The 14467-nt window shown below is 43.5% G+C and overlaps 1 protein-coding gene across 3 annotated transcripts in view; it reads left to right on the forward strand.

The window, feature by feature from the left end:
* Nucleotides 1-2908: 2908 nt before the first annotated feature.
* Nucleotides 2909-14467, forward strand: part of AKAP13 (A-kinase anchoring protein 13) — a 74926-nt gene continuing 63367 nt past the window's right edge. For 2 of the 3 annotated variants that reach the window (XM_030497334.1, XM_030497335.1), the window contains exons 1-2: nucleotides 2909-4106; nucleotides 13736-13817. In XM_030497334.1, the coding sequence (XP_030353194.1) occupies nucleotides 4026-4106; nucleotides 13736-13817 (163 nt within the window). In that variant the 5' untranslated portion in view covers nucleotides 2909-4025. The remainder of the gene's footprint in view (nucleotides 4107-13735; nucleotides 13818-14467) is intronic. The other variant, XM_030497336.1, reaches the window with a different exon arrangement.

Here is a 14467-nt window from a genome sequence, read left to right on the forward strand (position 1 = left end):
AGCCTGAAACAATGCAGCGAAAGCCTCACCTAATGTGGGAAGAGAATGATGGTCTCCCAAGGGGGAGTGTGTCTGGCACATTATCTTCTATTTATGTTATGTTTCTTCTCCCCCCCTTTCCACAGTAAAGTCTGGAAATGAGGATGAGATGCACTTTGGGTGTCTGTAGTCGTCACTGGCCTCCTGATCTTGGCTGTGAGTCAGGAGTATAACCACAGAAAAACTCTTGGAGCAAATTAGGGATTTGGAAGCTTAAATTTGAAAAGAAAAAGAGAAGGGAGAGGGGAGGATCTTTTTTGTTGGTTGGTTGGTTGGTTTGTGTTGATTATTTCCCTCTGTGGCTGAAGGTATAGAAGAGCCTGAAGGGATCAGTTGGCAACCTTTACTAGATCAAGACACATAATGACGGAGGAAGGCAGGTCATTATCTTGATTCATAGGAGGGCACGGACATGGTGGCCAGTTCTCATCACCTGCCTGCCCCTTCCACCTGAACGTTCTTATTCCCTCCTGCCCCGTGAAGGCACACGCTGGGTTACTTGTGGCTTTTGGCCATACCATGGTCCTTGTGCATTGCTCAGAAAAACTGTCCTTCTCTTTTTGACTTCCTGCTGTGAAGGTTGCACATCTCCCAGTGTGTCTTCCACCTTCTTTGGCTAGAGATGTTTCTCATTTCTCTCTACCTGTAGGAAGGGTGAGATAACGTGAGTCACAAAAGACGGGGTGTCAGTGCAGCTACAAGTCAGACCTATCTTGCATCCCTGTGGAAGATGTGCTGTTTCAGTAGTGATGCTCACATGGCAGTCTCCTCTGCAAGGTGGCATGGCTTGAGCCCCACAGCTGAACATCTCTTTCTGGTTACGGTTCAAAGGTGAAGTGCTTTAAGTGGAGTGACTGGACAAAGCTGTGCAGTTGTCATTTGAATAAATCTTGGCCTTATATATCAGCAGCTGTGATTAAATGGATCTGAAAACAAAATCAGCTGTTTTATCAGTTAAAAAAGTTCAGGTGCTCCATAATGAAACATTAGAGCATCCTTAAGGCACAGCGACTGGTGCAAATTCCTTTACCTGAACTAAATTCACACACTTTGTTTATAGGTTCCCGTCTTGCAAATTTAGATTTGAGGAAATCCCTGCCTTTTATGGTAGTGCTTGAAGGGCTGGAATGCTGTCACAGCCATTTCTGATTCCTCATCTCGACGGACACATGACTGCTGGGATTCATTACTTGTGGAGAAAACTGGTGGCTCCAGAAAGTCCCCAGAGTACTACCACATTTTGTGTGTGTCCTCATACTGAAAGCAGAAGCTCCGCTTGTTGTTAAGGAGAAGAGAGTCATTGGCTGAGATCTTGAGTTGGGGACTGTAGCTGCGAGAGAGCCTCGTAGAGGAGATCCTCCTCAGTTCAGCTGGTGGTGTGATGGAGATGAAGCTTTGGGTTGTGAGGGAGAGACTCATAATGGAAGTCGGGGGGGATACCTCGCATTGACTAGGTAAGAGCAAACCTTACTCATCTGCTGCGAGTCCGCAGCCTGCTCCAGTGCATGAGGATGTATTCATGGCGTGATGCTCAAAGGTGGATGTTCGAGTGGTGGCTGGCCACTGTGCCACCAATTAGCAAAGATACCCCCTCAGCTTGCTTACTGAGTTTTCTAATCCAGAGGGTAGTTATTCTTTTGCATGATCTGACTGTATGCATTGGCGGTGGCATATCCAGGAATAACACTTCATGTTTCTATGAACTCCCGTTCTTTGGTATTTTACCAAATAGATGCGGAGGGGAGTCAGCTCCTGTGTTACTCACAGGCAGTTCAATGTTTTTGGTCAGCCAGAAGACTGGTTAGCACTGGAAAGAGAGGAACTGGAGTGCCAGCTCACCACCAGATGGGTTTAAGGAAGAAGTTCTTTACTGTGAGAGTGGTGAGACACTGGCGCAGGCTGCCCAAAGACATTATGAATGCTTCATCCCTGGCAGTGTTCAAAGCCAGGTTGGACAGAGCCTTGGAGCAACCTGGTCTAGTGGAAGGTGTCCCTGCCCATGGCAAGGGGTTGGAACTAGATGATCTTAAGGTCCTTTCCAACCCAAACCATTCTATGACTCTATAACTCCTCTTGCATTCACATGCCGAAAACTCACTTTTCATGTCAGCAGGCTGCAGGGTTTGAGTTGCCTTTGCCAGAGCTTGAGCTGGTGGTTACAAAGCACCTCATACAACCAGGGGAGCAGGGCCACCCTACAGGGCTGGATGAAAAGACCTACAAACCCTTCACTAAGCTCCACGAGTGGAGCAAATCCCAGCAGCAGGCGGTGGGCCGGTTCACCCAGCCGTTTGTGGATCTGCAATTAAACGTTGGGTTGATAAGCACTACTTCCGATGTCTCTGTTTCCTGCTTTGCAACACAGGATTAACAACTCCTGCGTTTCCCAGCTTTTCTATCCAGAAAAACAGCAAGTTGTGCTCGCTACAAACTCCCAGCCAGAAACCTCCCCTTCCCCTTTTCTTCTCTTTAACCACCCCCATTCCCTTTTGAATTGGTGAATGAGAGAATGTCTAAAGCCAGGGAAGTATGGAAAGATTTCATCCCTGGAGAGGTCAGGGTGGGGTGGAAAGCAGAGGGGGCTGCAAGGGGGCAGTTTGAAAACAGGAAACCATGTGGCAGTGTGCGTGCAGGGCCCAGCTGATGTGAATGAGCTATTGAGAGGGGAGAGACGCTCTGACTGGCTCACATGAAAAAAGTTTAGGGTTTTTTTTTTCTTTAAAGAAAAAAAGCTCTGCTTGTCAGGCTGATATAAAGAGGGAAAACTGTATTTTCTAGACAGCAACTTGCTGAATCTTTTGCTCAGTGTTGCAAACAGACAAGAAGAAATTAAATGGCTGATTTCCTTTCTTTCTTGGGGGGGGGGGTGGTGTGTGTGCGTGCGCTGATTAAATCATAAGTTTTCCATTCCTGTTTTGGGGAAGCGTTTGTTAAGCCTGAAATTGTCTTTCATTCACCTGGCCTGGGGGAAAGGGAAGAGTCTTCCCCGAAAACACATCTCTGCGCTTCTCAAGTCTCTTTCTCGACCGAAAACACGTCTCTGCGCTTCTCAAGTCTCTTTCTGGACCGAGCAGACATGCCAAGTGCCTGCAGCCGGAGGTGGAAGAAGCTGGCAAAGAAAAGCTGCTGCTCTTTCTTCCCCCCTTCCCTCCTCTTTTTTTTCCCTTCCTCCCTCTGAAGGGATGAATCATGCTCCCACAACTGCAAAGAAATGTTGAAAGCTGGGAGAACACTGGTGCAGGACTAAAAAGGCAAGTGGTGACGTCCCAGCCCAAACCAGGAGGGAGTGGCTTTATTTCATTATTTTCTTTCCTTTTGCCCTGTGCTGTCATTAGAAATTTAAACTTAATACAAAACCGAGCCCTGCTGTCTGCTGAGCGGTGGACTGGCTTGAGAGGAGGAAAGTACCTTTTTGTATTGTTTCTTCCAGTGCACGAGGGCGTGAAAGAAAAACCCTGTTGGTGACAGTATTTACATTGGATACGGTGATTGGCTTTTTTTTTTTCTTCTTTTTTTCCTGAATTAAACCCGTCGTGGCTGAGCCTACCTTCTCCCTTCCCTCTCGGAGCATCAGAGGGTGCACACATCTGGCTTTTGTTCTCTCTTTGGGCAGGATTTTTATTCTGATGCTTTTTGGATATTAAAGTTGTCTGGAAAACCTTTTTTTTATTATTACTCTAACAGGGAGGCTGGTACCATTCTTAGCAGTTGCAAACCAAAATAATCCTATATGTCTAAAGCTCTCTTCAAATATCTTTTGTTTGCTGTAAGTTCCTGCGTTGCCTGTACAAGCAAATCTGCTCTGAGAAGACTTTATCAGCCGGTCGCAGCTCTGGGATTTTCTCTTTCCTGCCAAGAGGCTCGGGCAGGCTGAGACACGGGGACTCCTCTGAGCACGTATGTGAGAGGTCTGGAGCGCGCCTGGCCGTGGTCAGCCTGGGGTTCATGGTGGGCTCTGCTGCTCCACTCCTGCCTATCTGGACAAAATGTACGAACGCCACAAGAGGCGATACAGCTTGTGCGACATTTCCAAGGTGGACAGGACTGTAGATGTTGTGTTGTTAAAGGTATGATATTTGTGTATGCTTCTTTACAGGTTCCTTTCCCCATCTCCAACAGGTCGATCTGTTCCCTGCTGTACCCGTGTCCCCAGCTGGACAGTGCAGAGCAGGGGAGCAGGTGGAAGAGCACTTGCCTTTCAGCACAGAGATGGTTTGAGTGCTGTCAAACCATTTCATGCCAAATATTACTATCCCTGCAACCAGATAATGTCTTGTGGCATGCAGTCAGATACTCTTTCAGAGAGCTTTCTCTAGCCATATTCCCTGTTCTCTGCCATTAAAACGTCCTCTCCTGTTTTGAAACTTCACTTGCAGGCAGGTTTTCTGTGTAAGGTGCTGTTAGCTTCTCGTTTCCACTGCTTGTTTTGGGGGTTGAAATGCATGAAAGATGTATTCAGCCAAAAAAGGCACGGTGGATTCTCCTTTGCCTCTGTTTTTTGTTTGTGTTTAAAGGGTGTTGCTGTTGGTCGTATTGTTTGGGTGTGAGTTTTGTCTGAAGATGGGTTGGAGCAAGAGCCAGGAGTGGCTCTTGGCTAATTGTCCCAGTGTGTTCCTCCTCTAATCTAAAATTAGCAAGTGCTCCACCAAATGGCACAATGGCAGTCTGGGAATGTCCTGTCTCCCTAACAGCTTTTTGGAACTTCAGCAGTTTCCTGGCAAAGTGGATGGAAATAGGAAAGCAGCCAGAGGGACTGCAAAAAACAGCCTGACTTAGAGATCTGAACTTCTGGAAGAGCATTTCCTTTCCATCTTCCCTTTTCTCTCTTTTCTGAGCTGAGGCAGTGGGTTTCTACATGATTATATGACTTCTTTTTTTAAGCTTCATGCCCTTGTTTCTGAGTCAAGATAAGAACATATATAAAAATCTATTTTAAAATTATTCTTTTAAAAACTGTTCTATTTTATATGCGCTAAAATAGACCTAGCACTTGTGAACTTGCTTTAGGAATAAAAGTATTTTCTTTTAATTCAATTTATCCTTTGTTTTTTGGTGACACAAAAACTGTAACTTGTTTTCTCTACCAACTGAATTTTCGGAGTATTTTGACCTCATGTTAATGATGCTGGTTGAGGATTGAATCCTATAGTATTCAATCTCTAGACATCCTATGAGTCACTGAAAGATACAGACATACTGTGCACGCACTGCTTCTGTGAAGTGACTGCTTAATAATTCTCAGGAGAAGACCTGGTACCCCTGACAGCCGCCTTTATGAAGAGTATCTGAATGCCTGGATTGAAATGTAATTCGCTGTAATTATCTGACTTCAGTATTTCTGATGTCATCAGTTCCCTAAATTAGTTTTTGTTCAGCAGAGCTTAGATTTTATAACAAAATGTGTCTCTTGTTAGTTCCCACTCGTATTTTCCTAATTGAGTTTCAAAACTGGGGGTTACGCTGTCTGTTCCTCCAAATGACTCAGTGTCCATACATGTGTGCATGTGTGCACGCAGTGCTGCCCCGAACATAGGCTCTACAGGCTGCAGATGTTTAAAATAGGAGGGGGGTAGTGACAGCTGTAGCTACAATCAACTTTAGCTTGATTTTTAGTCATTCTTCATGTTTTCGCTGGTTTCTATAACATAACTGGTAGATGAAATTAAGTTTTGATGATCTGGGGATCCAAGCCAGCACTCGAGTGCGTCAGTGGCCGATCAGCTCTTGACGTTACTGGGAATTGGATCAGACCCTTAATGATGGAGCTGGGGGGGTGGACTTTTTGTTGGGTTTGGTTTTAATTAAAATTATTAAATAAAACCGTACCTTACCTAGGTCATTGTATTTTGGCAAGTTAAGAGGACAGGGTTTCTTAACTGTCATGTATTGAAAAGCAAGTAAATACCCTTACAACAAAAGCAAACCCAAATAGGATCCATTAAGAGTAATCTGAACACATTTTAACAAGATACCTTCAAAGCTCTGCACAGCTTTCAGTTTGGCCAGGCTGACTCGGACAAGCTGTCTTTTCTTTGAGTGGTAGATGAATATGTTCTTTGCTTCATTTTAAGCTTTGCTTCAATTTAAGCTCAATTCTAACAATTTTAGAATTGTTTAGGTTGGAAACAACGTTTAAGATAGTCGAGTCCCACTGTTAACCCAGCACTAAACCATGTCCCTCAGTGCCACATCTACATGTCTTTTAAATACCTCCAGGGATGGTGACTCAATCATAACATAGGAAAGAAAAACAGCTGGTGGAGAAGGACAACTGGAACAAGCTGTGAACAAAGAGCATCTTGTGTCATTTCAGTTACTAAATGTTTATAGATGGGATTAGATTTGCATTGATTGCAACCATTCTTAGATACAGTCGCACAAGGATTTTGGTTCCCACTGACTATTTTGCAATGCACGTGTCTTCTGAAGAGTCAGTGTGTTGGGGCTTAAGTTTTCCGTGTTTAGATTGTGCCTGAAACAGTGGCTTGTGAAGTTACCATAAAAACAACCCTCAGCAATTTTGGGAGTTGATGCACAAATTATTTTTAGCTTGAACATTGTTGCTTCCTCCTCCCCACGTACAGAAAAAGTAAGAGACAATGGGAAATGACTGTGTTGGAGGTAGCACTTCATCTTTGCTGGAGCTCCTTTTGCTGCTGCAGTAGTGGGAACACGATGAACTTGGTTACCAAGCATCACGCTTTGCCATTGTAGAGGGAAGCCTGGATGATGCAGAAATGGCATGAAAAATTGCCGTCATCTTTCCTGCTGGGATTGCATTGTAGCAGATGAGGGAGATCATGTGGGCCATGTGGGATATCTGCTTGTCTGAACGATTCACTGAGCTCTGAGCAGCTACGTGCAGGGTAGAGCAGGCTGCGTTGTGTTATTCCAAGACCCAAAATGGGAAATCTCAGTGTGCCCATGTGTGAGTTGGCAGCCCTCTCTCATTTTTGTGTTGTGCCTGCAACCACAAATGTAACTGTCTAGGGATAGAATATGGAAACCACACTGGCTGGCACCTTGCAAATACATGTGAAGTTAGACAAGCGTTCAAGTCTTGACGATGAACAGGCTGTGCTTTCCAGAGTTAGAAAGTAAGAAATGGGGCTTGCTTTGAGAATGGGAGACTGAGCAATTGCAACTGGAAATGGTTTATAATTGCTCATTGCCTATATCTGCATATGCTCAAAGTGTTAAGTGTAGGCAGAAGGCGTAAGGTTTTTAATCACTGGGGAAGTGGTGTTTGATTTAGCTGCTCTTCAGATGAACAGATGCCAGTCAGCTCCCAGTTAAGGATGAGAACTTTATTCATTAAATTAAAACCAGCCCAATGTTATAAAAATAATAAAGGCATTCTGAAATTAAAGGGGCAGCATTATCAGTTAGTTATTTGGTTCCTCAGCAGAGGGCTGCTTTGGTAGCTCTGTCCCAGCACTGGAGATCCTCCTCTGGAATGAACCCTGCCCACCAAAGGCAAAGTGCAGTTTGTAGCATCCTCAGCTGAAAGTAGTATGTGGAGAAGGTCCCCAAATTAACCAAAGCTAAGGCTTCTTCCATTGTATGTTATCATGCTTATAAAGCTTTTTCTTCTTTATGTTTTTTGTTATTTGACCCATAAGCATGTTCATGCCTTCTTTAGCATTGTTCTTCTGAGGGAAGTACCGTTCTCAGAGGATGGGTATGCAGTGTCTCATCGAACTTTGTGTCCCTAAAATGACTCTCGAACTTTAATCTTGCGTCTGTCTGCACCAGTTTGGTTGTTGAAGGGACAGAGCAGGAGGGAAGGGTATTTGTGATGATGTGGAGAACTCAGTTTTGTGTCTTATGTAGAATTAGAACTGGAAGGACAACTTCAATTAAATTAATGTGGTTTCACCTTAGGCACATACATGTTTGTGGGGATTTTGCTCCCATTTTAGTCAAGAGATGGTTTTAATGCAAAACCATTGCTGTTACTCTTAAAGCTTAATTAAAGTTTGTTGTTACCAGGACTCATAATTCTGCTGGGGGAGGACATCCCAGTGCCAAGGGCTGGAAAATGTTCTTGGGGCACACGTTCCTTTCCCCAGTTGGGACATTGCCAGGGAAGAAGTGCACTCTAGGAATTCTGCATGGCTCTTACACCACAAAGTGCTAATTTATTCAGTCATTTAAACTGTCGTGTGGTTGTAGGAGCCTCTTCTGGTGTAATCCTGGTGTAGTTCTCTATAGCACGGCTCAGTTGTTGCTGCGACGAAGGTCACTTTGGACCTCCCTGAAAAAATGTGCTGATAATGTCACCAATTCTGTAAAGGTAAAAGGCTTGATGTAGCATATTCATCGTGCTAGAAGATAAATATCTATAGAGATCGTTGCAGAAATGCAAGGGTTGTCACTTTGTTCCTTTTGATGTATGTCGGAGAATGGTCTTTATGTTCCTCATCCATGTGGTATAATCTTCCCCTAAAACTAGGAAAATAACACAGGGAGAATAAAATAAAAGAATAATATAAAAAAAAACCCTGGAATTTGCAAGCACATTGATATGTCTGCTCTTAATATTGTCAAGATGATTGCCAAAGCAGTGATTTTTGCTCTTAATGAGAGTTTTGTGTATATGGAGTGGTTTTGCATCAACAGCTGTTGAAGGAAGGCAGTGGAAATTCCTTCCCCAGGTGCCCCATCCCTCACACTCCTTTTGAAAGAGGTTTGGAGGATTTTGAAAGGTAGCTTTTGTGAAGGGGGTGAATCAGCTGTTGCTTTAGTTTCTAGTTCAGGAATTACAGGCGACTAGGTAATTCCATCATAAATGGAATTGGAAAGTTAAAAGTTGTTTAGAATAAACATTGAATTCCAGTTATGTGTACAGATTTCTTCAGTGAAAACTGTCTTACAGGAAATTTTAGAATAATTAGAGAATAATTAAGATTTGCATTAAAAATAAAAAATCATTGTATTATTCCTGATTATTAAACAAATGAATTAGTTTAAAGTATTGCTTGTTTTCTGCTATTTGTGTTCTCCAGTGGGCATTTCAAATCTTTCCTAGTGTCAGTTACTGCTCAGTGTGGTGCACAAGTACACTTAATGATACAATTCAAGCAAGCTAGCATTACTCTTCTGAATTTTTTCCTACGTGCAAAGATATCTGGTTTTAGCTGCAAGGTAGAACTTAGTCGGGAAGCTGGGGTGGGGGAAGAGAGAAATGGAAACTTGTAAATTTAGGACAAAGTTAAAACAATAAGGAGGGAAGATGAATCTCCAGAGGTTTGCTAGGAAATGAAAGTTAAAATCATCTGGTTCTTCCTGCTCTGGAGAAGGTGATTTATATCCCTACCGGTAAGGTTGACAAGTGCAAACTTTTAAAACAGCAGAAGATTTCCTGAGAGGTCAGTGTGTTTTCTTTATTGTGAAATGGAAGGCAGGAAGAGTTAAAATTAAACCAGAGGGAGAGAAAAAGGACTTTTCCATGGTGGAAAGGTGCATAGAAGCTGGGTAGCGATGGGCAAGTGTTTCTAGCAAGCTCTCTGCTGTGCATTTGAAATGACTTCTGAGAAGGAGGCCCTGATTCTGGTTTTCATGGGCAGAGGACCACAAGCACTGGAGGGGTTTAGATAACTCCTTAGCCAAGATTGTTGTGCAGGGGAGAGGAAGGAAGAGTCTGGGAACAGAGGCTGGGATTGCTCATCGTTCCCGTGTGATGGGAGACATCCCAGCCCCATGTGTCTTGCTGGTTGTCCAGCACTGTCCTTTCCTTATGCAGAGAGGTTTCTGCATTAAGTCACATCAAGTTTCAGATTCAGTGTCTGCAAGAAGATGTCTCTGAGAGTCAGGAAATACGTGCATGTGTGCCCAGAAAGAACAATCAAACTCCAGCTGATGTCCTAAAGCCCTCTATGGACATTCAGTCTGCTAGCGTTTCACAGGCAAACAGAAAATCCTTTGGGATTCAGTTTTTGGTGCCTGGGGATGTTCTTCCATGATTCATTCTGTGTCTGAGCTGCAGATAAACACATTCAGGCTTCTGCATGGAAAAATAGCTGGTTCTCTCCTGGCGCTTTTTCAAAAGCTGCGTATTGAAACACTGTTCCCAGAGGCTGTTTCCTATTCCCTTCTGCCATCCGAACACCACTGCATCCTCTGCTCCCACCACAAAGACTTGGGATGCCCAGAATCTATGGGCTATAATCAGTGTGGGCAAGGCAGAAAGTGCATGGGGATTTTATCTTCTGTGGTCACCAGCCTGCGGTCCTGTCATTGGGCGTCTCTTAGCAAAACAAGAGACTAAGGGAAGAAGGGAGGAAGAGTTTTGTTCCATATAACGCACATGTGTGCAAAATCCCAAGACAGCTTCATTTGGAATTTCTTCATACTGGTGCATTCCCCAACCCCTGATGTGCAGGTGCTTTTATTGTATATTATTGTATATTGTATATTATTGTATTTTCTCTAAAGCCCCTACTGTCTGTACCTGCAGTCACTAGTCCTGTGTAAACACAAGCAGAATTGAGTTGTTGAGGAGGGATTCCAGTACTCAGTTTTGGGCTGCGGATAGAGGGGTTTGTGTTCCTTAGTGTCTGTGGACCACCCAGTTTCCTGAGAGCACGCAGTAAACCTCCCTCAAATCCTGTCTGGGCTCGTTTTGGCATAGGGAATACTTGTGTATAGTAGTGGTTTCCTTTGTTTGTGTTTTGATAATGATATTATTGCTGAATTAGGGCTACTGAGATAAATATTTAGTTCCTAATGTTTTATTTTGTACATAATCAGGTATATCTGAAACAGCACCTTAAATCTCAGCGTTACTCTCTCATTGCTTTCTTTAATAGAAGAAAACAGACGTTTTCAGTACTTGGCAAAGGCACAGGGCTGAGGAGAGAGCTGGCTGGGTGATGGGAAAAATACTCAAATCTTTCTTGAAAAAATGCCAATGTCTATAATGCATTTTCAGTGAATGACTCAATTGGTTCTATTAAAGGAAAAAATATAACGTTAATTCAGCCTAATATAGTTTAATCTATTACCAGGCAACTGATAGGCTTGACCCGCCTCATACTTTGCTTTCTTACTGCTAATTATTGAGCAAGATGTTTAATTATTGATTTGACATCAGTGTAAATCAAGAGTGGTTCTCTTAAAATTGATGGGCATGCATTGGTTTAAGAGTAAGGAGGATCAGGCTTGATATGGTGAGGAAGGAATTAGGTGCAGGCCAGTCAGAAGGATGCAGAATTTGATTTTCTATCTGAAATGGGTCGTTGCTTCATTTGTGTGGAGTTGAGCACATTTGCATTTTTGCTCTATGTGTTCAGGCCCAACCTCTAGATTTGCCTTTAATAAAATGCAAAATAGCATGCTGCAAAGTAGATTCTGCTTTGTCTGGAGAGAAAGCAATATTAACATATTTATTGACCTTACAGTCATAATGTGATTTTTATTGGCTTTACAGCTCTTTTGAAGCAAAGAAAGTATGTCTAGATTCTGCAGTATAAAGTTTAATTGCTAAGGTTTGATACCCCTCAGCCTTGCTGAGAACAGGGGTATCTTTCTTCTGTTGAAAGAATCTGAACAGTGAGCCACTGTCCATGCAGCAGTTAAAATTCAACATCTTTATGTCACTTTGGAAAACAAAAAGATCATTGTTTTTAGTATTGGCTTACAAAAGCCTTTCTCAGACTTCAGGCTGCGTCTTTGCCTCTCCACCTCTTATTTAATACATATGTACTATATGTAAATTGAGAAGATGGGTATGCAGGTGTGTGTGTACGTGTGTTGAGTAGAGGTGCAGAGGAGGATGAGATCTTAGATGTATGTACATACAGGTGTCTGATGAGATCTGGGATGTGTACGTAATGCCTGTGTATGAGCAGAGGCAGCGAGTGGCTGATACATCATATGTGTACATCATATGTGAGAAAAAGAGCCTGTAGAATTGCACTGGGGTGGGGAGGTCACCCCAAGACCTGACTGGTAGATAGAACACGAGGTCTGCTTCACCTCTTTTGGAACACTCCTGCTCATTTTTCTCCTCTTAGATCTTTTCTGCTCTTTCCCTGTCGCCCCCAGCAAGAGCTGCTGACTGGGGAAGGTCACAGCATCCTCTCTTGCTGGAGGATTTTAAGGGCATGTTAGATTATGATCTCTCAGATTATAACTGAGCCTGACTTGGAGCAGCAGAAAGGGACTAGTTGACCTGTCAAAGGCACTTCCAACCCCATTTTGTCATCACAGAAGTATGGAGGAGGACAAAACCTAAGGAAGAAAAATGTGCTGTAGAAAGTAGCTGATGGGTCTGGGGGAGTGGAGTGTTGGCTCTGCCGGGTGATGAGCAGGAGGCGAGCAGAGGTGCTGGCAGGAGCCCCTCCAGTGAGGGACAAGGGGATGCAGCCAGACTGGTGAGGAGCACCAGCCAACTGCAAATGAACAGTTCCATGATCTCAGCAAGGAAGGGAAGAAGGACGTGGGTCATTAGTCAAAGCAGCAAGTCAGGTCAGGGGTAGGAGAGTGTTGTTTTTCTTTATTGAAAGAAAAAAAAAAAATAATGAAAAGGAAAAAGCAGTGAATTTCATAATATGGGAGAAAGGAGAATATTAATGGGAGGAGAATATGGCAAGGGACTGCAAAAATGGAGCAGGATCATGGAGGAGATTTGAAGACAGGTTAGAGGCAAAAAGGAAATAGTAAAAATTCGCTGACAGAGAGAAGGAAAAGGAAAATATTTCAGGAGAGAGAAGGAAAACCAGTGAAAGGATAGGAGAAATAGTTTGCATGAATCAGTCTTCCATTCCCAGTAGCTTTATTTTAGCTACAACATAACATGCAAAATCCTGTGTGTTGAGGCAGGTCAGGATGGGAAACAACCTCTAGATCTCATGATGTGGGACGTGGGATTGTCCAGGTGAGATTTGCTTGCCTTTGGCAAATAAAGATGTTTGGCTAGGAGAAAGCAGAGAGAGCAAAGGGGCTTCCAGAGTCTGCTGGCTGTAGACAGAAGTGATGGGAAGCATGCATTGGATGAGCCAAAGGTTGTGGATAGTCCAGCAGATTTAAGGGTATCAAGTGAGGAAGAGTAAAGCATGGACAGATGAGGGAGAAGGCTGAGAACAGATCAGTCATCCTTCCTGAAAGACTGGAAGTCACAGAAGGCGTGAGGAGCAGGGTGACATGATAAGGGTTGATGTTGAAATAAACCATGTGATGTGTCTTAGTGTTAAAAAGGGGGTTTCTAACATCATTGTCATTTCAGTTAATGACAACACAAAGTGCTTTTGGTTCTCATCATGACCTGGGCACTTCCCTAGCTCTCATTTCCACATTATCTTTACGGCAATTATCTTTACAGCTGTATGGGTGGTAAGGAATTGCTGTTCTGTAGATAGTGAACCAAGGCATAAAGCAGAGGAGTATCTTCCCTGCAGTTACGCTACAAATGGAAGTGAGAATTGAAGCCAGGTTTCTTCAATCTTCAACTAGTAGCTTGAACATTGGCTCATCCTCCTTCTGAACTCCTGCCTTGAGTGGGAGCAACCTTGAAGTCAGACTTTCCATGCAGAAATGAAGTTTTTTGGCATATTTTAATGGTTTGTTTGGCGATGCTATAAAACAGAATTAAGCCACAACTATCTATCTTCTGGTCAATGCAGAATGACATTGCAGAAGAGGCTAATGTTGGTCAGAGTGGCCTTTCTCTGAGTTGCTCTGGTCTGTTTTCCAGATAAACCGTGAAAGCTGGTGTTCGCTGGAGCCATGTCCCGATTCTTCCCTGTTGGAGCGCAAGCGGACACAGGAGTCTCCAGGTGAGCAGTGCGCCAGTGGCAGCTCGATGAGCAGTCCTGCGGTTCTCCTCACCTTACCTTTCCTTCCATTTCTTCTTATTTTTTACTTCTTTGTCTCAATGGGGAAAATATGTAAACTAAAGAAAATGTGTCATGAATCTGCTGTGAGTCATTGCCTTGCACATGGCTGCAGCACTTGACTTGCAGCGAGCTGTCTGGTGTGTCACCTTCTGAGATAATTATGTTATTGAAGTACCTCAATATTTCATCTTTTTCTTTCTTAGTAACCCTGAAAGGTATGATGGGGCACACAGATGTGGTTTCTAGCTAAAAGGATAGAACAGTAAAAGAAAAACAACTGAAGTTTAAACTCCTCAATCCATATTTAGATCCAAATCAGTGGCTTGATTTTTTTCCTCCTTTTTTTTTTTTCCCCTCTGAAAGTTGCCACAGTTTCCAGGCTTCAGGAAGCAGGAAGGCTGTCAAGAGCCATCGTTCCCACACCCTGCCCACCAGCCATGCCGAGCTCCCAGCCCTGCGAGCTGGCTGGTGCTTTCTGGCTCTTCCACTGGGACAGAAAATCTTGTCTGGGCAAGTTTCAAAGAGGGGTTGGTGTCCAAGATAAGGAAAAAAGCATTTCCTGTCATTGAATTATGCATGTTCAAAACAAA

This window comes from Strigops habroptila, chromosome 9 (genome assembly GCF_004027225.2).
Source record: "Strigops habroptila isolate Jane chromosome 9, bStrHab1.2.pri, whole genome shotgun sequence".
NCBI classification, from domain to species: Eukaryota; Metazoa; Chordata; class Aves; order Psittaciformes; family Psittacidae; genus Strigops; species Strigops habroptila.